This window comes from Leptosomus discolor, chromosome 1, assembly GCF_034619465.1.
Source record: "Leptosomus discolor isolate bLepDis1 chromosome 1, bLepDis1.hap2, whole genome shotgun sequence".
NCBI classification, from domain to species: domain Eukaryota; kingdom Metazoa; phylum Chordata; class Aves; order Leptosomiformes; family Leptosomidae; genus Leptosomus; species Leptosomus discolor.
In genome coordinates, this window is record NC_141391.1 from 11543715 (window position 1) to 11569392 (window position 25678).

The 25678-nt window shown below is 40.8% G+C and overlaps 1 protein-coding gene across 1 annotated transcript in view; it reads right to left on the reverse strand.

The window, feature by feature from the left end:
* Nucleotides 1-25678, reverse strand: part of SLC36A4 (solute carrier family 36 member 4) — a 106821-nt gene that overhangs the window by 73416 nt on the left and 7727 nt on the right. The window contains exons 6-9 of the mRNA XM_086473465.1: nucleotides 25186-25281; nucleotides 23498-23582; nucleotides 10170-10397; nucleotides 8819-8917 (exon numbers count right to left, since the gene is read on the reverse strand). Coding sequence (XP_086329591.1) covers nucleotides 8819-8917; nucleotides 10170-10397; nucleotides 23498-23582; nucleotides 25186-25281 — 508 coding nt within the window. The remainder of the gene's footprint in view (nucleotides 1-8818; nucleotides 8918-10169; nucleotides 10398-23497; nucleotides 23583-25185; nucleotides 25282-25678) is intronic.

A 25678-nucleotide genomic window follows, 5' to 3' on the forward strand; every position in this document is an offset into this window, starting at 1 on the left:
GCAGCTTGGCACGCTGTCACACTTGCTCTTTTCCCATTTCTCCAAAGTCACAGAATTGCATAACTAAGAAACATTCCAGGTGAACAAGACGTAAACTTAAATGACTTTATTTTGCTATTTGTGTAAATGCATGTGTATTTTAGGTTTTCTAAGGAAAAAGAAACATTTGATTGATGCAAGTATCACATATGGGATGCTGCCTGAAAATGTTTGAATACTCTTTCAGTGAAGAAATTACTCCTAATGTCCAATCCAAACCTCCCCTGGCGCAACCTGAGGCCATTACCTCTTGTCCTATCGCTTGTTACCTGGGAGAAGAGACCGACCCCCACCTCACTACAACCTCCTTTCAGGCAGTTGCAGAGAGCGATCAGGTCTCGCCTCAGCCTTCTCTTCTCCAGGCTAAACAACCCCAGTTCCCTCAGCCGCTCCTCATCAGACCTGTTCTCCAGACCCTTCACCAGCTTCGTTGCCCTTCTCTGGACACGCTCCAGCACCTCAATGTCTTTATTGTAGTGAGGGGCCCAAAACTGCACACAGGATTCGAGGAGCAGCCTCACCAGTGCTGAGTACAGGGTCACGATCACTTCCCTGGTCCTGCTGGACATGCTGTTTCTGATACAGGCCAAGATGCTGTTGGCCTTCTTGGCCACCCAGGCACACTGCTGGCTCACGTTCAGCCGGCTGTCGACCAGCACCCCCAGGTCCTTTTCTGCCAGGCAGCTTTCCAGCCACTCATCCCCAAGCCTGTAGCACTGCTGGGGGTTGTTGTGACCCAAGTGCAGGACCCAACACTTGGCCTTGTCAAACCTCATACAATTGGCCTCGGCCCATCGATCCAGCCTGTCCAGATCCCTCTGCAGAGCCTTCCCACCCTTGAGCAGATCAACACTCCCACCCAACTTAATGTCACCTGCAAACTTACTGAGGGAGCACTCGATCCCCTCATCCAGATCATTGATAAAGATGTTAAACAAGACTGGACTCAACACTGAGGCCTGGAGGACACCACTTGTGACCAGCCGCCAGCTGGATTTAACTCCATTCACCACACCTCTGTGCTCGGCCATCCAGCCAGAGTGCACCTGTCTAGGCCATGAGCCGCCAACTCTCCTAGGAGAATGCTGTGGGAGACTGTGCCAAAGGCTTTACTAAAGTCCAGGTAGATGACATTCACAACCTTCCCCTCATCGACTAGGTGGGTCACCTGGTCACAGAAGGAGATCAGATTTGTTAAACAGGACCTGCCCTTCATCAACCCATGCTGGCTGGGCCTGAGTCCCTGGTTGTCCTGCACATGCCATGTGAGCGCCCTCAAGATGAACTGTTCCATAATCTTCCCCAGTACCAAGGTCAGGCTGACAGGCCTGTAGTTCCCTGGATCCTCCTTCCAATAAGATGATGATTTTTTTACAGTTTCTGATACAACTTTTTTTATTTGCTACATCTAACAATATTCTCTGTTTCTACACATTCGCCCATCGTCTTTTTCCTCCTCTTTACATTAATTGTCTTCAGAAAACATCCAAACCAAGTGATTTTGCACAGTATCTACAACACGCCTCTTGCTGACACAACACCTAAAGTCCACATTTACCACCTACATTTAGGAGTTATCAAATCCAGTCACCTACGCTTGGGTGTCCAAATTCAAAAACATTGTCTGAGAACTCCCACTTTTATATTTTGGTAATATAAGCCTTTGCATCATCTCAAAAGAACACCAATGAAATTGATACACCCCGGTCTAGAGATGTCCCAAGCAGATTTAGATGCTGTCACATTAACTGTTAAGTGTTTTTGACAAATCCAGTCTCAAAGCAAACAGAAGAGTACCATTGGGTTGCATTAAAAGGATAATATGAATCTGGCAAAAAAATTTTTGACAATGAGAAGCTTTTATCTCAAAGCCACAGGCCTAACAAGCTCATCTGCATCACTTTCAAAACACAAATAACGACATTTTAAAATTATAATCCACTTAGTTTTCTCTTTTTTAAATCTCCTGGAATTGGTTAGCTGCTGCCTAATGGGATTCCAGAGCCTGTCTTTTGGTATACAAATACCACCCTACCTTCTACTGCGAAGCTGTGATATCCAAGTTCAAAAGCAGTTTGAACAGACATCTTCAAGTAATAGGCTAAAATATTAGAAGCCTTATTTTCCAAACCCGAAATTAATGTTGGAAAGTAACATTCTCTCTTCGCTAGGCTAATCAGTCTGCCGCACTCAACAGGGGAAAAAAAAAAAAAACATATTCCATTGTACAAACCGTTCTTAACTTGGCATATTTATATATAATAGAGAAGAAAAAATATCTTTCTTGTTTAAACTTTATGAATCTATTTCATCCTCCTTCCCCCTGAAGCTTATATTCAAGTATCACTTCCACATTTGAATTTGGTTTTCATACCTCGAATGAGAAAGCCAACCAGACTTTCACCGCAAAATATTCATTAAGTGTAACTGCTATTATATAAGCATAACATTATGTAAAGCTATTACCTGCGCATGGTAATGCTACAGATATATCCAAGCCTGAAGGATTTTATATCCTTCTGAAAAGTATGTTCAAGAGGTTTAACTACATTTTGGGGACACTCAGGAGTACAGTCTGAAGTTACTTTTTAATTCAGTAACAAAATTCTCACATTCATTACAAAAACAGACCTACTCACCTTTGGAATATGAAAGAGGTTCTTGAACCTGGTTCTTACAGAATAACGTTTACATGTTCTGTGAAAGGCACATTCCCTCCACTATATCACCTGCAGCTCCTGTATTCAAGAAGCGGTATTGATACTCTATTCTCTTCTGTGGCTTGAATGCCAGCCCTGTGATTTGCCAGGTAGCATCATCTGGCACAGGGAACCCATAGCCAGAGAGAAGCTGAAGCACAGAGGGAAAGAAGCAGCTGCAGATTCTTCCAGCCCCAGCAGAGCCCTGTACTCAAAAAGGTCCACTGAGGGCTGAATACACATTTTCCTCAACTCCTAATCAACTTATTATTGCCTTCCGAACCAAAATCTTCACTCTAAAGATTAAAACAAAACTGAGTATCTTAAATTGTCTGTTGTATCCTCTTAAGAGTACTGCATTTCTGTTGCTACTACTGTTCCACGAAGTATGTTGATGTCATTAGTCAATACAATTTTCACAAAGTCACCCTGATGATCTTAAAACCTTAACTTACAATTGTTGAAATCCCACATCGACTCTCAACACCATGAATGATAACCACCAGACTGACAGTACTGAGCTCTAGCTGCTCTTTGCTAACTTAATATTAAGGGATCACTGGGTACCTCTGCTGCCAACTCCTCCTGCTAGCACACAGCGATGACTATCACCTGGCTGCCAAGACATTCACAACCTGCAACAGGTACCTTACACCAACCAGCAGTGACCCCATTTTTACAGAGAAACGGACAGCACAAGCAACAGACTGCAGCACTTTTTAATCCTGTTACAAGTATCACTCAGAGTTTAGCATGCATTAACGTTAATCAGCCCTTTGATGGCACCAATGTTAATTTTGCTGCAGTAGTTGTAGCAACCAAGGAACAGCTTGCCTGGACTTTAGCAAAATAACAAAATTGTTCAAATCTGCCATCAAATGAGAGTTTAGATTGAACTTGCAGACATATATTAACAGCTCAATTCATCATACTAATATCACCAATTCATCATGTTAATAATTCTAGTTTTAATGATAACATCTCAAAATTGTTATACGTAACTGGCTGATAAAATGTTTAGCAAGCTCTGAGTATTACACAGGTACTAGTTTCTAGGCACTGACGGTTTATTTGAGATTCTGTATTTCAATTATAAATAGACTACCCTTCCTCCTGTGAGGTATTACAGACACAATTCAGTAAAATCAAGGTTCTTAAAGTCTATTTATTTAGGGATCGACTACAGCTAAAGCAACAATAGTCCAAATTACTTCCATAGTCATGATTTTCATATTACACAGGGACAGCTGTCCTAAACAAATGACAGATTTTAACCAAAACCCATGTTCTTACACTCACCACCTAAAAGAGAAATACACTTTCTCAAGATCAAGAAGAAAATCCTACTAGGAATCTGCTGAATCACTGTACCTCCCCAAATCACATTCCCCATAGTGAACAGGACTTCAGACTCCTCTGTTTAAGTAGTCTCACTAATTTTAATAGAGTTACTGAAGAATTACAGTCATACTTCAAGTGATAACAAATGCTAAACCAAAAGAAAATATATATAAAAAAATACCCAATATATAAAAACCTGTTTTATAACAACAGGATTAAAAAAAACCCATGCTAGAGTATTTTCTCTGCAGTCAATTATTTGGTTCAAAGAAACCACAAAAACAGAAGTTTCCATACTGAGCATGGCACTATGAATGGCCAATTGTTTTCAGTCTATGTTAGCCACTCCCCTGTTAATAAAAACAAAATCAATTAAGTATCTTTGAAAATCAATCCCCCTGACTGCTATGACTAAAGTGTATCGTTTTATACTTCATGCCTTAAGGATAATTTATTCCTCAACACAAATTGTTGATCATTAAATATTCCTAGCAGGAAAGACCATTTTACACAGAACAATAGTGGTAGCAGAACCACATGGAGGGCATTTTTCCTCTCTTGTCAGGTTCTGCTTAAGATAACTAGCCCCAAAACCTCAGAATTTCATTTGCTGTCCCTCTTCATAATCTGGCAGCTCTCAGATGAGTACCGTGTGAATTAGCATAAAGAACGTTTGCAGTCAAGGAAATGGAAAAATGAGGCCTCATAACTCTTTAAGGCTAATTTACTGCATAAAATGAATCAACCATAATCAATTTTTCTGATAAAATTAATACCTTAAGGCTTCTGTTTATAATGTAATGATCAGATAGCTTCACAGAAGTGTTATTTGCAAGACATTCCAGAATAAAAACTAAAATCAAGTCTCTAACATCAGGACCAAGATTAGGGAAATCCATTTTGAGTGCCTGTAGTCAGGGAGAGCAGACTAAGGAGCCAACCTAATTCAGTGGTGGGGTTTTCTTTTCCTTAGCAGAACTACTCAACCACTTGAATATAACAACCACAGTAATTAAGACACAGGGTAGTGGGTTATCACGAATCAGCAAATGACTATGGGAATATTTCTAATCCAGTGTAATATGAATTGAAACGCATTATCTTAAATCTCGATGAAAGAATTTTAATTGTGTTTCACTTCATATTTGCAAGAGGTCACAAACACACATACATCACAGTTCAGTCTATGACGGTAACTACATGGTAATAACTGGCTATCAATTAAATCAATGACGAAAAATTATGAAATATTTAACTATTTAAAGTGGAAATGTGTCTGCTTCACTGATCTTTTTTATTTCCTGCTTAAACAACTTTATTTAATACTGATTATTCAAATCCATAAAATAATTTTTTTCTTCAAATCTTCTCTATGGTGTATGCAACTACATCATAAGAATGCACAGCAAACACTATGCATGTTCAAAACATCCCTGAGTGGTGCAGACATATTAATAACATTTTACATATAGGGAAGAAACATTAAGCTCTAGATTTCCACTTTTAATATAATTTTAATTTGTAAAGGTAGCCATTTTATTTTAATCGTCTTTAGCTATGTACACACACACAAACTATATCAATTCATAATGAATATAAACATTTAATCCATTTTTAAACACCAGTAACAAAGTGAAACAATGAAAATGCACTCTTCATTTGCTTTGAAAAGTAAATTACAATCAAGTAAGAAATCGAGACAGCCTATACAGAAATATATGCAATGTATATTGCTAATATCTAATAATATCAAGCAGTATTTTTATGTTTTAAAGGTACAATTTGAATGAACCCTACATTATGTGCTCTTGAATAAAAGAAGGAAAAAATTCTGGAGCTCTTCAAGATGTCATTAGTAACCATCAGGGATTCAATCAAGCCCAACACTCTTGGCAGTTCCTTAAAGGTTTACATCAGAAGTCAATGCTACTACTGCTGGTGTAAATTTCAGGAGCTGTCTAATGTGGGACCTAATGTGCCAGAAAATAATTACCATAAATCAATTCCCTACCTACACTTCAATAAACTACCACTACCAAATGGTAAGCCTTCCACACTTTCCTGAGGCTCATGGGACTCTCGTTTGGGATTTCCTGCCTACAAATACACACCCACATACTATGTGGTACATGAGCAACAAACCACAGAACCATAGAATTGTTTGGGCTGGAAGGGATCTTTAGAGGTCATCTAGTCCAATCCCCCTGGAATGAACAGGGACATGTTTAGCTACATCAGGTTGCTCAGAGCCCCATCCCACCTGACCTTGAATGTTTCCAGGGATGGGGCATCTCTACCACCTCTCTGGGCAGCCTGTGCCAGTGTTTCGCCACCCTCATTGTAAAAGATTTCTTCCTGGTACCTAGTCTCAATCTACCTTCTTTTAGTTTAAAACCATTACTCTTTGTCCTGTCATAACAGGCCCTGTGAAAAAGATTGCCCCATCTCTCTTATAAGCCCCCTTTAAGTACCGGAAGGCCACACCACCTCCCTGGTGCCTTCTTTTCTCCAGGCTGAACAACCCCAATTCTCTCAGCCTGTCCTCACAGGGGAGGTGCTCCAGCAACCTGATCATCTTCATGGCGCTCCTCTGGACCCACTCGAGGGGGTCCATACATTTACACTGAATGCAGTACTTCAGGTGGGCTCTCATCAGAGCAGAGCAGAGCAGAGGGGCAGAATCACCTCCCTTGACCTGCTGGCCATGCTTCTTTTGTTGCAGCCCAAGATACAGTTGGCCTTCTGGGCTGCGAGCGCACATGGCTGGTTCATGTCCAGCTTTTCACCCACCAGCCCCCCCAAGCCCTTCTCCCCAGGGCTGCTCTCAATCCGTTCATCCCCCAGCCTGTATTGATACCGGGATTGCCCCAGCCCAGGTGCAGGACCTTGCACTTGGCCTTGTTGAACCTCATGAGGTTCACATGTACCCACTTCTCAAGCTTTCCGCAGGTGTGTCAACTGCACCACTCACCTTGCTGTCATCTGCAGACTTGCTGAGGGTGCACTCGATCCCACAGTCTATGTCACTGATGAAGATATCAGAACGTCCTGGTCCCAGTACAGACCCCTGAGGGACGCCACTTGTCACCAATCTTCATCTAGATGTCAAGCCATTGACCACTACCCTCTGGATGCAACCATCCAACCAATTCCTCACCCACTGAACAGTCCACCCATCAAATCCATCTTTCTCCAATTTAGACAGAAGGATGTTGTGGGGGACTGTGTCAAAGGCTTTACAGAAGTCCAGACAGACAAATCTGATAGAACTGGGATATATATCAGACCTACTGCACATGACTTGGATTTATACATATGCAGTAAGTGCAGTTTGTCCCAGATAGACTATACATTTTAAGCACAAGAAGCTTAGTTTACCCCAATTTATCAGACTCACTGAGTGCGGGGATTTTGCCCAAGCCCTGTAGGCATCAAACAATCCCAGAAGAATGGCTGTTTTCCTATGACAGAACTTCCAGATGACAAAAGGACAGATGTCCAGATGCACTCAGATATATGGTAGCTAAACCTCTGCATTGGTTTGAGAGCAGTTTGAGAAATGGAATTCACAGTCACTAGACCCACACATCCTGTGTGGGAAAACACACTTTTGTAACATAACAAGAGTAAAAAGATTTTCCCATTCAGCTCTTCTGGCAGTGATAATACAGCAGCAGGGTGAAATATTCTGATTTAATACAGTGCTGACAGTTCCAGAAACGAAAAGAGATTTGAAAACTCTCCTGTGTTATGTCAATGACAATCATTTCAGACTAACTGCGTGCTGGTTTGGGGTTGTTTTGGTTTGTTTGGGGTTTTTTTTTGGAGGGCGGGGGTGGTATTTGTTTTAGTTTTAAGCATACAGTAACACTTGCTGAAGTATGTAATTGTATCAGTAACAAATAAAGTGTATATAGTAATTTCCCAACAGTTTAAAGACATTATAAGCGACAATTCTCAGAATACTCTTTGGCTAAGTTTTAAAATATGCCATGTGGAACAAAAGTGCTAACTAACTTGCAAACTTTGCTAGCGTGAGATACAATCAGAAAGCCCTTAGCAGCAGTAATATGTGAATAAAAGAGATTAAAAGAGACCCACTTCTTAAGAACAGATTTTTTGAGTGATAAATCTATTTAATTGACATCTTTCGGGAAACAATGAAGAACCGAGGTTCACTGTCAGAAGGCAATGAATGAAATTTCTATCTTTTTTCTTATTATCTCCATCTTTATCAAGTCACATCTATAAGACAAGTTTGAGGCAGGAAGAATAATACATTTCTGATAAATCACTTAGTCCTCTGTGACCCAAACGAAAAGAAAGTTGCTGAATACATTTCTATTTTTACATAACCACCACCTAAAACTGAGCTGCTGAATCATTATAATTACAGTATCATCATATTATTAGCTGAGTACTGTATTATTATACAGCATATTATGATACTTGTTATTATTACACTATTGTCTCAATTTACTTGGAACTAAAGGCATTCCTATAATTTGGGAAAGTGCTAAGTGTCCAAATAGGGATCGGTATTCACCAAACTCCCCTCTAATGGGCATGCTGTGTCCTCAACTTTTGCATTATTTGACAAGATAAATTAACCCTTTTCATATCAACGTGGGAGATTAGTGCTTCAACAAAAACAGCTAAGTAACAGGAGTAAAACTGCCTGTATCCCATCATCTAGCAGAGATTCGGGTATTTTGAAGAGTCAGTAAAAAAGCACTTACCACACCGATTCCTTCAAAAGCAAATATTGCAGTCCCAAAAAACAGTGGGTATTTCTTCCAGCCAACCACAGGAGGCAGTTTTCGAGGATCTATGATATCCTAAAGAAATCAAAGCAAAACAGCGCTTTGTAAAGTGCATTAGCTGCTCCTACAGTTTTGATTGATGATAGGAAACAAAACCCAGTACATGCTGACAGTGGTGTATACGTTGCTATTTATAATCCCCGGTTTTCCTCCCAAACTTAGTCCTTTATACACATTTATAGCCACCCTCCCACCCACACTCAAACACTTGCAGATATAGTTATTCTAGGTTCATATTAACGGCACTAGAAATTTTCAGATTTAAAAAGTGTCACACCGGTGTGTATACGAGTGAGCATCAATTAAAACAAAAGGGAAAGCTCACACGTCAAGCTTAATCTTCTGCAAACTGACACCATTCTCAGAGAGTACTGCATTTTCTTATCTGCTTTCACACTGCACAGATATTCTTCACAGCCGTAAGAGACAGTAAAAGAAAATCTTTTTAATACAAGCTGAGTTCCTGCAGAACAATTAATTATTCTCTATCTCCCCCAATCTCTTTATGTAACTTCTCCTGCCTCCCCGCCCACCCAATACCTCTTGCTGGCTTTTCTGCCTTCCTCCCCATCCTCTGCTAGCCACTCACTTCATAACACTCATGTGAAAGCCTTCTCCAACAATAGCAGCACCCACCACTTACTGACACCGTGTGCGCAACAGTGTCTATCACTTACTACTTTTCAAAAATTGTAAGAAAGAAAAATGTAGAGGTTTCTAGATGCGATTTTTTTCAGCCATCAGTTTAATTTGTTCCATTATGAAATACTCCAAATATGAAAAACAGCAGCAGAAAACACAGCAACTATTCAGCTTCTCAGGAGATGGAAGTCTGCAATATGTATTCTTAAAGGGTAAGTCTTATATTTTTCCTTATTGTACTAGAGAAACACTAGAAATAAACGTTGCTGTTGAAACTGTTCTTCTGTTGCAACAAGAAGATTGATCAGAGACTAAAACTTTACAAGTTCTGTGTGCAATCCATAAAAATTCACGTATTCTTCCACTCAAGGACTCCAAGTCGTTATAATACATATTTCTATTAAGTGCAGCAATATTATCCTTTCTTTCAAAAGCACTGTAAAAGTCCATGTTTAAAGCATGTCTCAAGTATTAAGGCATCTCCTTAAATTAAGATGCCTCAATAACATACAGGATAATTCTGCCTTTCAGAAATTGTCAGTCAGTATACCTGTATCAGACCAACTGCCACACGTAACAAACGCAACAAACTGAAAATGAAGATAATAAATTTTTTTATACTCACTCTAATGATATACTGGTAAATGATCACCAGGCTGACAGCCATGGACAGATTGGCAAGCAATGAAAGCAAGGACAGGCTCTTAAGGTCACGAATAAAGACCAGAAGGATCATGAACGGCAGGAAACACAGCATGTATATTCGTAAATCAGTACTCCTTTTCTCAGAAGAGATGCTGGTGGCACTGACATTTATGGCAGCAGTCTTGTTCTCCAAGAACCCTTCATGGACCTATAGAAAAAAAACAACCAAACAACCCAAAACATGTTAAACAGTTGTAGGACTGAGTGTCTGTATATGGTCACATCGCTGGTTTTCTACAGGGGAATTTGTCCCTCTGCTTTACCTGCTGAGTGTCAGGTGTTTCAGGACCCCTGCATCTCAGCACAGAAGGGAAGACAAGGCACTTTTAGCAAGTGTTTCATCCTTAAGACAAATGATGAAAACACAGCCTGAAAGATCTGAAAGTGTTTTTATCCCACCACTGACTAAAGATGCACATGAGCAGTTTAGATCAGCTTCCTTTCAGAAAGGGAGAGCTTGGTAAAATAAATGCAAGCAAGATGGATCTAGGCCTAAATATTAGAGTTTGAATTTTCCTAAAGGAGAGTAAGGGGGTTAGATGATCAACTGTTACTGTACCTGAGTTCAGTGCCTAATAACCTTATGCCTTTGCCATGCACATCGTGGCAGCATACATACAAAATAATGTTAGAATAGGAACCTGCCTGTCTTTCTTTTAGTTCAAATTGTTTTATTTTTCACTCTTTTATTAAACATCATTAACTCAACTTTAAAAACCATGAGCTCCAAGAGAACTGAGAGTCCTGTGTCCATTAAATTCATATAAATTAATGCCTAGAGATAAACAGTATGTGAAAGCCTGTTAGGATTTTTGTATATAATATTACAATAGTTGCCTATGGTGCACTTCAGAAGACCGAGTTTGGCACTATTCACAACTCTCATTACTTCTTTTGGAAAAATGTTCATGTAGACAACCTACTACTATAACCACAGTCCTAATATGGACCTGAACTCAGAGGAAGAACCCCACAGACCCAGGAAGCATACAAGTGTAGCAACTCTTGAATATTATTACCCTTATCACATAGTTCAAGGCATGGTCCCAAGACTGATTAAGTTATGGGCAATTCTTTCAATATGGTTTGTTCTTTAAAACGTCGGTTATCTGTGTAAGTGAAACAATACAATCATAGATCCTGCCTCAAAAATCCAAACCTGTTACTACAATAAAAGGGGCAAGTATTACCATTACAATGCAAGTTTTTATGTAGCCATGGCAGTCCTAAGCAAACACCACAATTATTAGTACTTAATGGTATCTATTTTATTTTATAGGTCACAGTAACTCACTATTAATTTTTTACTTTGAGGAAGAGGACAGACTGGAGATATTGTAGGCAATCAAGGGATCATTGGCACTATGAGACCTTCATGAGGCAGAGGGAGTTAGTTGATAATGTAAAACCAAGCATATGTAAACCAAGTCATTCAAATTGGCAAGTTTGCCAAAACTCAGACTTCACAAGTCTAGGGAAAAAAAACCTGCACAATTCACTTTATTTCATAGAATCATAGAATGGTTTAGGTTCACAAAATCACAGAATGTTAGGGGTTGGAAGGGACCTCGAAAGATCACCTAGTCCAACCCCCCTGCCAGAGCAGGACCACCTAGAGTAGATCACACAGAAATGCACCTAGGCAGGTAAAGCTTGGAAGGGACCTTGAAGATCACCCAGTTCCAAGCCCCCTGCCATGGCAGGGACACCTCCCACCCTCCATCCAACCTGGCCTTGAACACTTCCAGGGTTGAAGCATCCTCAACTTCCCTGGGCAACCTGTTCCAGTGTCTCACCACCCCCACAGTAAAGAACTTCTTCCTTATATCTAGTCTAAACCTGCCCTCTCCCAGCTTCCAACCTTACCTCTCATCCTGTTACTGCAGGCCCTTGTAAAAAGTCCCTCCCCTTGTAGGCCCCCTTTAAGCACTGGAAGGCTGCTATAAGGTCTCCCTGGAGTCTTCTCTTCTCCGGGCTGAATAAGCCCAACTCTCTCAGCCTGTCCTCGTAGGAAAGGTGTTCCAACCCTCTGACCACCTAGGTAGCCCTCTTCTGGACTCGCTCCAACAGCTCCATGTCTTTTTTGTCTTGGGGGCTCCAGAGCTGAACACAGCACTCCGGGGGGGGTCTCATGAGGACAGAGTAGAGGAGCAGAATCAGCTCCCTCCACGTGCTGGCCACACTTCTTTTGATGCAGCCCAGGATATGGTTGGCTTTTTAGGCTGTGAAGGCACACATTGTTGGCTCATGTTCATGCTACCATCTACCAGCATGCCCAAGTCCTTCTCCCCAGGACTGCTCTCTATCCACTGTTTGCCCAGCCTGTATCTGTGCTTGGGATTGCCTCGACCCAGGTGCAGGACCTTACACTTGGCCTTGTTAAACTTCATGAGGTCAGCCTGGGTCCACCTCTCTAGACTGTCAAGGTCCCTCTGGATGGCATCCTTTCCCTCCTGCATGTTGACCTCACCACACAACTAGGTGTTGTTTAAAACAACCCACAAACTCAGGAAGACAGAATTAACTTAAAATTCTTTTCTCTGTAACAAAAAGCACTAGACAGATTTTTTTCATTATGAAAAAAGGGAAAGATAAAAGATACAATCCTGCAACCACATGTTTTCCAGAAGTCTCCCTTTAAATGACAACAGAGGATGTCAGTCATTACAGAAACACTGACGGTTTCCACCTTGCAAGAAATTTAAGCATCACTTACAAGACATTTAATGTCTGTCAGTTTTCATAAGATGACGTTTTAAGAAAGCTATGAAGAAGAGCTAAATACATTTACAACTGAATTCCAGTGAATTCATGCAGCTACAATAACTCTACTTTGCCAAGCAATACATCAAGCACTTAACGAAACTACTTCCCTAATGCCACACTAGGTAAAGCACTCTGTTTTCTGCTTTCCCAGCACACTGAAAATAGAAATACAGAGGAAACACTTTAACAGCTTTTCACTTTGACAACAGTCTCGTGTGTTTACTTGCTTGCATGCATTTGCAGGCAGCCAGAGCTGCTCTGCACAGAAGGGACACATAAGAGGGTTTTCTAAGAATTACAGCATGATTTGAGCATGTAAGTCCTGTTGAACACCTCAGCTACAATAAATATTTAACCTAATGTGCCTTCAACTTATATAAATGCTGTATGCCTGACGAACTACTTAAAAAACCACAAATTATTCCTAAAAAAATAACTGCAGGCAGGATACAGTTCAGGTTCTAAAATACATTTTTAAAATACTTCAGTATAAACCAGCTTCCACTTAAATAATTTCAAGCATTCAATCACTTCAGCTTTTTCTTAAGACAGTACCATTCTATTTTTATACACAAACGCCAATAAAAAGTTCCTAAATTCAGAAATATTTGATTATTTTTTTCTATTAACACCACCAAATTCCAACTAGACATTCAACCAAAGTTTACAGACTAATATGGCTGGAAAATGTAGTATACAATATCCTATATAATTCTATTCAAGAGTAGGTTTACTGTGATCAGCTACCCTGGTGACAGGCTTAAGATCACACCACACCTCCATGTTCTGTTAGGCAAGAGTGGTCATATGAAATAGCTTTTATCATTATCTGCCTTTTATTTTCACAAAAATATGAGATACATACTACAGCTGCACACAAACTCTCCACAGCCATCATCGATGAATGAATACTGATGCAGAATCAGCAAAACACAGCCAACTAAAATTATCAAACTGTGACTCCCTGACCCTAGCTTCCCACTTCCATATTTCAGATATGAGTTAATGTTCTTACAATTAAACCACCACGCTGTAGTCTGCTTTACGATACTGTAAGCATGGTACCCCTTCTCCTTGCACCCTTCCCTGCCCCAGGCATTCATAAGAGGAATGAAAAGGAGGCCAAACAGATTCTCAAAAATGTCATGACTTGCAGAAGCCTGCTTCAGATCCCGTTTCTCAAAATGGAGTTTAAAAAAAGAAGTCAGGGCATCAAAGACATTCTAGCTGGGAGGAAAAAAAAAAAAAAAAATTAAATTCTAAACCTGCTCAGCACAGATTAATATTCTGAGTAAACCAGATTTGCAATCACAGCTGTCTTAGTCCCAGCTATGAAAACCATGTTCTTCTTGTATGTTTTTAACCCAAAAGCCGCAATTCTAGGCCTGGAATAAACGTCAGTTTCACAAAATTCACAAAGTCTTCCTGCTGCCCCTTCCTCTCTTCCACACCATCTCTCATTTGAGTCACTTTGCCTTGTCAAGTCTCCTACCCACTACACAAAACATTGTATTCTCAACAGCCTTCTCCATTACCTCATTCAAAAATGAATCATAGAATAATTTAGGTTAGATGGGACCTCAGGATGTCTATAGTCCAGTCACTTGCTCACTGCTCCATTGGCTATGTTCTCATACCCAATTCTTCCTCTCCCCATTCTCCAGCTGGGTCTTGAAAACTTCTACGGATGGAGATTGCACAACCTCTCTGGGCAATTGGTTCCAGTGCTTGACTGTCTTAAAGTTTTTCTTTGCCACAGGCCAGAAATTCCTGTATTATTTTATGACCGCTTTCTCTCATCCTCCCACTTGACCTCAGTAAAAAGCTTGGTTCCATTTTCTAGACAACCTCTTTGCAGTCTTGGGGTACTGCTGTTAGGTCCTCCAAAACCCAGCTCTTCTCCAACCTGAACAAGCCCAGTTTCCCCAGTCCTCACAGGGCAAGTGCTCCAGCCCCGATCATTTCAGCAGCCCTCCCCTGAATTCACTCCAGTTTATCAACGACTTTCCAGTATTGGGGATATCCAAAACTTGACAGAGTATTCGACAGGTGGTCTAACAAATGCAAAGTAAAGGATGATAATCACTTTCCTCAATCTACCAGCAATTCTCTTGTTCATACAACCCAGGATGCTGATCATTTCCTTTGCTGTCAGGGCTCACTGCTGGCTCATGATCATGACCACCACCCTCTGAACTTGACCATACAGCCATCTTTTTTTTTCCCCAGCTAGTTGTCCATCTGTCCATCCATTCATCCAGACCATAACAACCTTACTTAGATACATGGATACTGTCAGACAGCATGAAAAACCTTGCTAAAGTCAAGGTGATATCTAGTACTTTCTCATTATGTAGAAATTCAGCCTTTTTTTCCTTACAGAAGGCAATCAAGTTGGTCAGTCCCTTGGTAAACCCATGCTGTTTCCAATCACCTTGTTCTCCCTCATGTGCCCAGAAACATGCTCCAAGACTCAACCCCTGATATTCAAAGGGATTGAAGAGAGGCTGACTGGCTTGTAATTCTCCAAATTACTCTTCTGGCCTTTTATGAAGATAAGCACAACATTTGCCTCTCTTAAGCTCTCAGGGAACTCCCCCACTCTGTATGGTCTTTCAAAGCTTTCAGGTTCCTCCCAGCACTCTTGGATACAGCCCACCTGGTCCCAGACTCCCTCCTTTCTCTTTGTGTTCAGAGCACAACAGTGACGCTGCTTTAACCAGACTTTGACAAGATAAACCAGGGTAATTCAGGGCTACGAAGATGATGAGGTGACTGGAGCATCTGTCCTACGAGGAAAGGCTGAGAGACCTGGGGCTCTTTACCCTGGAGAAGACTGAGAAGGGACCTTATCAATGCTTGTAAATATCTAAAGGGTGGGTGTCAAGAGGACAGGGCCAGGCTCTTTTCAGTGGTGGCCCGCGACATGACAAGGGGCAATGGGCACAAACCAGAGCACCAGAAGTTCCACCTGGACATAAGGAAAAAATTCTTTACTCTGAGGGTGACAGAGCACTGGAACAGGCTGCCCAGGGAGTCTGTGGAGTCTTCTTCTCCGGAGATATTCAAAACCTGCCTGGGCTGTAGGTGAACCTGCTGTAGGTGAACCTGCTTTAGCAGGGGGTTGGACCAGATGATCTCCAGAGGTCCCTTCCAACACCTGCCATTCTGTGGTTCTGTGAATTCCTTACTCTCTTCCCATCCATCTTTGTTCTGTGTGGTCACAGCTGTCACTGTGTGAAGGTATTCTGTAACTCTACTCAGAAAACAGGACAAACCTTATTTATTTGTTACAGCCTTCACCCTAGTGAGATTTGACCAATGCCAGAGTATTATTCTGCTATAAGTCTCTAAATAAAGAAAGAAAATCAGAGCCTTACCTGAAACAGCCCTTTTTCCCAAAGCCTATTCTATGGAAGATTACAGCTTTGTACAAAAAAAAAAAACAACCCATGAAATGGTTAGCTAAGTTCCACTTATCCCCTAACAACTGCTGAAAGTGCACACACTTAGCACAGGCAGAGTACTTCAGAGATCAGCTTGCCATCATATGAAGAGGTTACTGTGAACTGTAACATGGCTAAAGACAGCAGTATTGTCTGGGTGAGGAGGAGGTTTCTGAAGCTTACTCTCTACTAGATATTACTTGTGTCCTGCAAAATGTGAAACCTGTCACTTCAAAGTTAGTATTTCACTTCATTTAAAAAAAAACCTTCTGAAAGTTTCAGTTTAACTGTTGACTGTCAAGCTGTTTTCACTATGTCCATTACACACAGGTTTTTGCATTACTAAAGTACTTCAGGGTTGAGTTTTATGTAGACATACACGCACATCTATATACCACATAACGGATATTACAGACAGTTATACTGATATAAAAGCACAGGCAGACAGTTTATTTCCTTCTGGGGATATCTATATCTTTAAATCATATCAATAAAGTAGGTTTAACAACATCAGTCAGGGCAGTACCACTTACAGGTTCAGGCAAAGCCACAGGAAATCATACCGCAGAGGTGGATTTTGAGTCATGACAGAATAGGAATAGCGATTCTGAACACTGACTCAGAAGAGGCACACCGGATAAGATCCAGCAAAGGTTAATCTTGTGGGAGAGCTGAACAAAAGGCACAAGTGACTGACGAGTGGAAGAAAGCTGAGTTGCAAAGTAAAACACCAAAATTACAAAAAGGATCACTATTCTCCCTCTGAGAGTCGAGCAATTGGCTGTGGGAGATTTGACAGTAAAAAGCAGAAGAGGAAAACTCTAATGAAGATGAGATTATACGGATTTGTTCAGGTGCAGGCTGACATTACCATCGCTTTGAAAGTGTTAGATTTTTAATTTTTTTTTTAAAAAAAAATTAATCAGATAACACTTAAAACCGTTCTAGGAAGTAACAAAATACAAAGCAGCAGGAGGACATTTCGTAAGAAAAAAACCACAAGTCTCTCATGTGCTGTTGAGCTTAGAGTAAGTTTACTGCTGATTGTGTTAGGGCAGACTATGACTCGCTGTCTGTCTAACCTAGTCTCCTAAATATTAGAATTAATATAATCTCCTATTTCCATTCTGGACAACAATCACTTTCAATCTCCCGGTGCTTTCCACTAGTGCATCACTGCATATGTCAGTCACGCTGGGCCAAGAACAGCAGACATTATTCTAACTGTCTTTTTATCAAAGAATGCAACATAATCTGAAACATCATTGGAATATCAGCCAATTTATGACAAATCTTTTCACTTATTCATCCAATGATTCTGATTCTCTTCTTGAAAAAGGCATGGACGCATACTCTTTTGTATATGCCACAAAGCCCGGTGAATATTGTTCAGCTTCCAATCTGCATTATGTTCTATGCTTATCATGACTTTACTTGGGAGCTCCACAAACATTTCTCTAAACTATATAATGAAATACCATTATGGTATTATGGTGTGATGTCTGAAATGGCTTTCTTTACAGGAGTGCTTCACCTAATGTCTCATTTACATAGCTCAAGCACAGCATCCACCAACTTCAGCTGTACCAGGAAGATCAAACACTTGTGCCAATCTGGTTATCAGATTCCTTACCTCAGACACTCAGAAAATGACTAACACACAACTAGCGACTAAAGAAAATTCAGCTCAACTAATGAACACTGTGGTGGTTCGGTGTCTGGCAGGGTTCTGGTAGGGGTTTTGGTGGAGGGGGAGTGGGCTACAGAGGTGGCGCCTGTAGGAGGCTTCGAGAAGCTCCCTTGGCTCCCATTTCAGACCCACCTCTGCCCAAGGCCAGACCAACAGTGCCTCTGCGAATAACTAAGTGTGAAAGAACCTGTTGACTGAGATCTTTGTTTTGTCTGTCTGTTTTGGTGAGGGGCAGAGAGAAGGGGGATTGGAGAAAGACAACCTTGCAGACACCCAGATGAGTGAGGAAGGAGAGGGGGAGCTGTGCCGGAGCAGAGGCTCCCCTGCAGCCTATGGTGGGACAGCAGGATGAGCTTCTGCAGCCCCTGGAGCCCAGCGGTGGCCCAGAGGTTCCCCTGCAGCCCGCGGAGGGCCCCGGGCCGGAGCAGGGACCAGCCTGGAGCAGCCGTGACCGGGCCGTGGCTCCGAGGCAGCCCGCGCTGGAGCCGCCCGTCGGCGGGAGGGCGGCAGCCCCGGGAGGGACCCGCGCTGGGGGGTTCTGGGGAGCTGCGGCCCCGCGGGAAGGACTCGGGTTGGGGCAGCGGGAGGAGGAATGTCTGCCGGGAGAGGGACCCCGCGGTGGGGCAGGGGAGGGCTGTGAGGGCCCCTCTCCTGAGGGGGAAGGAGCAGCGGAGACCCCTTGTGCCGGACGGACTGTGACCCCCATTCCCTGCCCCTGCGCTGCTGGGGGGGAAGAGGGAGCAGAGCTGAGCCCGGGGAGAGCGGAGGGGTCAGGGGAAGGCGTGTTGTTTTCAAGACCTGGTTGTGTCTCTCGTTATCCTTGATGGTGGTGATTGTTTGTATTAAATGTATGTTGTTATCCCCAAGTTGAGTCCATCTTTTGCTCATGACCATAACTGGTGAGTGAGCCCTCCCTGTCCTTTGTCTCGACCCTCGGGCCTTTTTGATTGTATTTTCTCCTCCCATCCCTCAGGGCATGGGGTAGGGATGAGTGAGCAGCTGCGGGGGGGGGCTTTACTGCCAGCTGGGTGGGCTCAAACCATGACAAACACGCTTCTTATAAGAACTATCTCAGAAGCAAGAAATAATTCAGTTTCCTTAGTCTTTTCAACCGAGACCACTGTTTTCTTGCCTCTATTCCAAAACTTGCTCTTTCTGTCACAGAACATCTAGTGGGATCAGAACAGTGTTCTTTGAGCTCATTGGTTCCTTCTAATTCCCTCCTTATTCAGCTTGGAGTAACAGCCAGTACAAAAGACAAGGCCAGATCTGGCACAAAACCAATGTTATCAGGCAGATAAAGACTATATTGTAGTCCTGTAATTTGGCATGAAAAGGCCAAAAAAATATTTTACAGTTCATTTAGTTCTGGTATTTCATTATCACTCAGTACTCAACTTTTCAAATTACACATTTTTCACATTTCCAATTTTATGCCCAAGCACAATTTCCTAAGGGTTGTTTTTTTTCTTACTGTTTTACAAAACCTGGGTGAGGGGTGGGGTGCCAAAATTTCTTTATATAGCATCCCACTGGTGGGTCATCTTCAAAGTTCTAAAGATCTAATAAAGAGCTATTATGCAGCAAGGACTTGTGTGTCATGTTTTAGCTTTATCAGCAAATAATGAGAACAGGACACTTTTCCAGAGAACTCAGCAAATATTCACGAGCAAGCTGATAAATGCCAAGATTCTTGACTTAAGGTTTTCTGTTGCTGAAGCAGGAAAAACCAAGTAACTTTGGCATGAAAGGAGACCATGTGTGTCCCAGCGTGTTCCTGCTCCAGTCTTGCTGCAGTCAACCTCCAGGTCTTGATCCAGTTTTTCTTCTCAAGTTCTATCCATCTTCACCCATAAGCCCCATATTTGCATGCTGCCAGACTTAACTAGGGCTCTCTCCACCAACCTGAGTTTCTTTGGTGTCCCAGGAAAATATTCCTTAGGAAAGGCTTAATTTGAAATTTGATGTAACTTGAAACAGGGTCTTGTAGCAAAAAGCACCCAGAAAACTGTAATGTAATGCAGCCAACATTGTTATAATCCCACAGACAGTAATCAGAAAAGATCTAGCACCAGAAACTATACAGCATATCCATTAGTGAGAAGGATATATCAAACATTTCACACAATTCAAGAGATTAAATAAATACTTAGATTCACATGCCCTACAGTATGTCTAACTATTCACCTCAAAGTAATGTGGACTGATGAACACTCAATTCACGTGCCAGAAACCATTCTAAAATGCTTTGTTGCTTTTCTGTTCTGATAATAGTAAACAAGTTGAAGGAAGAGACTATTAAGTTTGGTTTGGTACCGGTTTTAACTAGGAGTACCAAACAAAAGATCTCAGTGGAGGTTCCCACTGGTTCCAGTGGGCTATTTGCACACACCAACACACAAACATAATAAGAGTATGGAGCATAATGCAGAAGTATTGGTCAAGGAGTGGTACTAGTAACATTTTTACTATATTTTTCCCTTTATCTTTGTTCCCCACCCCTCCATCCTTCCACTACCCCAAATAATTAAGAAATAAAGCAGTACTAATTTGTGTTCTTTGGTGCCCTCTACGGGACAGATTTCTGCAAGAGAAAGTCGCCAGGAAGAAACCACAGCCTTCTCCCTCGCAGAGGACAGAGCACAGGGTAACCTGAATCAAACACACTTGGAAGTGGAATGTCTGAATTGCCGATGACTTTAATTCATTCACAGGGTACATGTCATGGGTCTCTGCAGCCACTGCTTTTGCAGAGGTTGCTTTTCTGTAAGATCTTTCAACCTTTCTTCAAGAAAGCAGCAACAGGATTCCTAAGAAGGCTTTGGTTTTTTCAAAACCTACAAAAGCCAAGGTCAGTTAGTGTTCAGTCTTGCCTTTTGCTTAAGGTCCAGACAGAGATATAACAACTGGTCGATCAGATACGTATTTGATAGGAAAGGTTTGAATTCAAACTTACATTACAAAGGATGCAATAAAAATCCCCACTTCAGAAGTCCAGCAAAAGGACGTCAGATGTAAAATAGGATTTTTAGATATTGGATAGATTGTGACAATGGGACTGTAGTTTTTAAGGTCGGTTGTTTTTTTTCCTCTACCAAGATGCAAATTACAGAGTATCCAGCTTCCAAATACAGCAATTCACCTCATCTTCACAGGATTTTAATCCGTAGAACTTGGAACACTTTTTAAACACAATATAAATACTCATCTGCAAGGGGAGGAAAAAACCTTACTATCTTCTATGTACTAACTGCCCACAGGGACACACTTCTTCCTCATTAGAGTAAGTTATGCTATGAGAAGACACCTTTATTCTACATTTTGCGTAGAATAAGAGTCCATATGGATGATTAATGCTCAGTAAACTGCTATACCTTATTCCCCACCAACTTCACTAATTATAGAAGCACACATTTAGATACAGGCTCAGATTCATCCTCATTAGCTCTATGTCAAATAACTAACCATAACCTTATGAGCAGAAAACACAGCAGAGCACATTGGTGGAGTCCTGGCATCTTAATAAGCCCACGGAGGAGAGAGCACCACAAGCTCAAAGTGCCTGTGCCTCCTATCTGAGCAACCAATCTGTGCTGGCTGACCTCCCATGGACCACCTGCTCCAACACAAACTGCTGACTGCAGCTGCTGAGCGTGCGAAGAGAAAGGACCAGCAGACATCAGGGACCCCATCAACAGAAAAATCTCCACTGATGATAAAAAGAAGAGCTTCGAAGGACTGGAGAATGAGAGACAAAAAAAGTGAATGAAAGCAGGAGCAGCTGTCATGAAAGTGATAGGCATGGTTTTGTTTGCTTGTGCCGGTGCTGGATGGTTGTGAGGGAGAAAAGAGATAGTTGGGTTTTACTGAAAGGTTTGGGGGCTGCTTGGTAGGTGTACAGACATTTGTGGTTGTGAGGATTCATTTGCAATTTTTAATTGACTTTTTCATAAATATAGCATGACAAAATATTTGGGGTTTTAGACATCCTTAAATAAATGAACTTGCACAACGTAATCTCAGTATTTTTCTAATAATATCCAATCCCTTAAAAATCTATAATATAGATTAAACATACATGTTTGCATATGTTTAATACTACATATTATTTGTGTAAGCGTATTTACAGTAAAACACATGAAATGCTACATGAGCAGTGCTATTTAGTATTTTCATTAATAACACAGATGATGAAGTAAGTAGGGTTTAAAAATCTATTTCAGATGGAAAGTGAAAGAATACTGAAGAACAGGAATAACATTCAATCTTGAGAGCTGTTAAAATCAATCCAGTAAAGAAAAATAAAGGATTCTATAGGTAAGCAGAAATCATCTGTACAGAAAGAAGAACAAGAAGAATTGTCTGGGATGCAGCTCTGCAGTAAAGGATTGAGAGATCACAGTGGATCACAAGTCAACCACGAATTAGCAATGACACGCTCCTGCAAAATGACCATTACACTGAAGTGTCAAGTCTAGAACATGATCTGTGAAATAACCTTTCAGCTCCATCGGTCACAAGCAAAACTTCAACCAGAGTAGCATAACCTGGCATAAACTTGGAAAAAAAAGAGAGAGATGTGACCAACTGCAGAGTGTTCACAGAAAAGCAAGAAGAATTACTAGATTCTATCATGTCTCCCCTCCATTAAATAGGGAGGAAACTTGATAACAATATTCAAAAATACAAAAGGTATCCACAAATAGAAAAGAATAAATTACTTATAGCTAGAACATGAAATAAAGGACTATAAACACCAATAAGCTTCTACAAAGAAGAAGCTGTCTAACAGATAAGAAAGCATTGGAACTGACTACTGAGGAAATTTCAATGATGGGCATTTTTAAGAACAAAAATCAGGATTGGTTTAGATGCAATGGATTCTGTCACAGATCAGACCATTCTGGAAAAGGGAAGAGACTAAACAAGAAACAGAGAAAGAGTCCGGTGACATGAAAAGGGAAAAATATGCCCGGGAGGTCAGGGGAAAAAAATTAAGTCAGCAGAAGGCCTGGCAAAAAAAAATTAATAACCAGAGACAACTGGCTCCTAGACCAGTTTCAGCCCTATTTTCTATCACTTCCACAATTAACTTTTAAATTCAACAAACAAATCAAGAGGAAAGCGAAGGCACGAACACTTGCACAAGATCTAAATTTAGTTCACCTTACTCATGGCTCCTTTTTACTAAAAGATCTTTTGTGGAAACTGTGGTAGAACCATTCTGTGCCTCTCTCAACTTCACATTTTATAAGTAGTTCTGTTGGACTTTATAAGGATAGGAAATAAAAGTGAGGAAAAATGAATCTAAAACCATAACTGTTTCCATACAGTAACATTACTCACTTGTTTCACATTTTCTGCCAAGAACACAACATAAACGCTACAAAATCCCAGCTGTGTTATCACTAGGAAAAAGTCAACAACATACCTGAGGAAGAAAAAACAAACATACATTATACTTCGGATCCAAACAATTAACCCATTTCTACCTAATATGTAATTACTGCTTCTTTTCACAGTAGTCAAAATGCCAGATTCAAATGCCACATTAATCTCACGAGCACTGCAATGCAGGTTCCTCTTACGGCAAAACAGGGTGGGTTTGTACGTGTTTGGTTTTTAAGGTAACATTGAGTAGGCATCAAAGCTTCTCAAAGAAAAAAAAAGGTACTAAAGTGGCATAAAAAGAAATTCAGAGACTTAGCAATGTGGTACAAATATAAACAACAGACATACATATCCAATGCACATATAAATTCTGCTGCCATCCATTAGTCCCTAACACAGCAGTTAGTTTTCCACCAGGACCAGAGATGAAATGTCTCATACAGTCTAAGTCATATAAGTTTCAGCAATTCAAGGCAGCATTTTCACATCTTACTAAGTGGGTCTGTATCAATGTATCCAAATACACATTCAGACACTGTACCTCATTGAAAAACACCCTAAACTACAGTTCAGACTATTTTTGAAAAACATTACACACAACGGTGGCCCGAAGACATACTGTAACGAAACTCTTTGGTAGAGTCAGGCATAGAGCAGAGATCTGCCTCAGGGGGTGGATTTGCTTCAGCACAGTGTCTCTGGAAATCAAATTGCCATTTGTGGCTTGTAACAGAATTGTCATTATGTTTCACTACAAACCAATTTTCCCTCTAATTGAGCTCTACTCCATTCCTATGAAGTCATCACAAAAGATCTTAAAAGACTAGCTCACCTTTTTCTTATTCAAAACAAAGTAATAGCCAAAACACATGATGCAAGATGCTGCATCCTTGAAAGTAAGAGGACCAAAAAAAAAATTATTCCTCAAGTGAAGAAAAAAAAACATTTTAAATTACTGTTGAACAACATGTCTGAGTTTCTGAGTTTCACTACTGTGTAGTCATACCACAAACTCCAAACAGCTATGCAGCAACAAATGGTAATGAAAAATAATGGTCTTTTTAAAAAGAGGGATAAAGTATTTAAAAGAGACAACAAACTATTAATATCTGCATGTCATTATTGCAAAGTATCATAAATACTTCTCCATTAGTTGTATGTTATATTTAAACAAAGCAAAGCAATTCTTTGATTCCTTTCAGAATAAATATACTGAAGTAATCAACATCTGTGGTTGAATCAACAACCTGCTGAAAGAGCGAACTCTGATGCAGAGAAATGTGTTTATAGTAGAAGACAATGAAAACTTAAATTACTTCACTATATTAGACAGTAGAGAATGCACTTCTGGTTATACCACATCTCTTCCTGTATTACTAAACAGAATTATTATCTTCACAGCTCTGTAGACCTGAAAATTGAAATGCCTAACAGGGAGAGACACTTCCCAGTCCTCCCATGTCACCACTACTATCTGGCTGCAGGAAATAACAAACAACACTGCATAAAAATATTTCCAGTATGTAGAACACATTCTTAAAGGAGGTAACATCTTAGCAAAAAGGAAATCTCCTAACCATTCCAAGTGTAGTTATTGATTTTTAATAATGAATTTATGACATTAAATTATAATGCAGACTTACCGTCCCCAAGAAGCTCGTTTCTGAAGAGCAGTCAGGGGCCCTACTTCCATAGCGTAACTAACTGTATCGCTATACCCCAGTGAGGATTTTTTCATCCTGAAATTAAAGAGTGAAGAAAGAACAGAGTTACTAGAAACTCTGAGGGCCTAGCTCCGTACCTTGAAAACACTGGTGGCCTCCCAGGATTACAGTAAGTAATCACCTGTGGCACCGTTCTGTGGCTGCTGAATTTTAGAGCTATGGTTTGGGCTTCTTTCCCCTAGGAAGGGCTATCCAGCACTCCACAAGCATGTGAACCACAATGCTGCTTCCCCCTAATTCAACAGCACTAAATCAGTTTCTTACAGAAAAATCTTCTTGATAAATTAATCCAAAATTAGATCTTACAATATTGGCTTAAGAAATTAATCTCAGGCCTAAAAGTCACAAAGAACTTCAACAGGATTCAACAGATTTTCCTGTACAAGCAGCCAATCACAATTGTTTCAGTGAT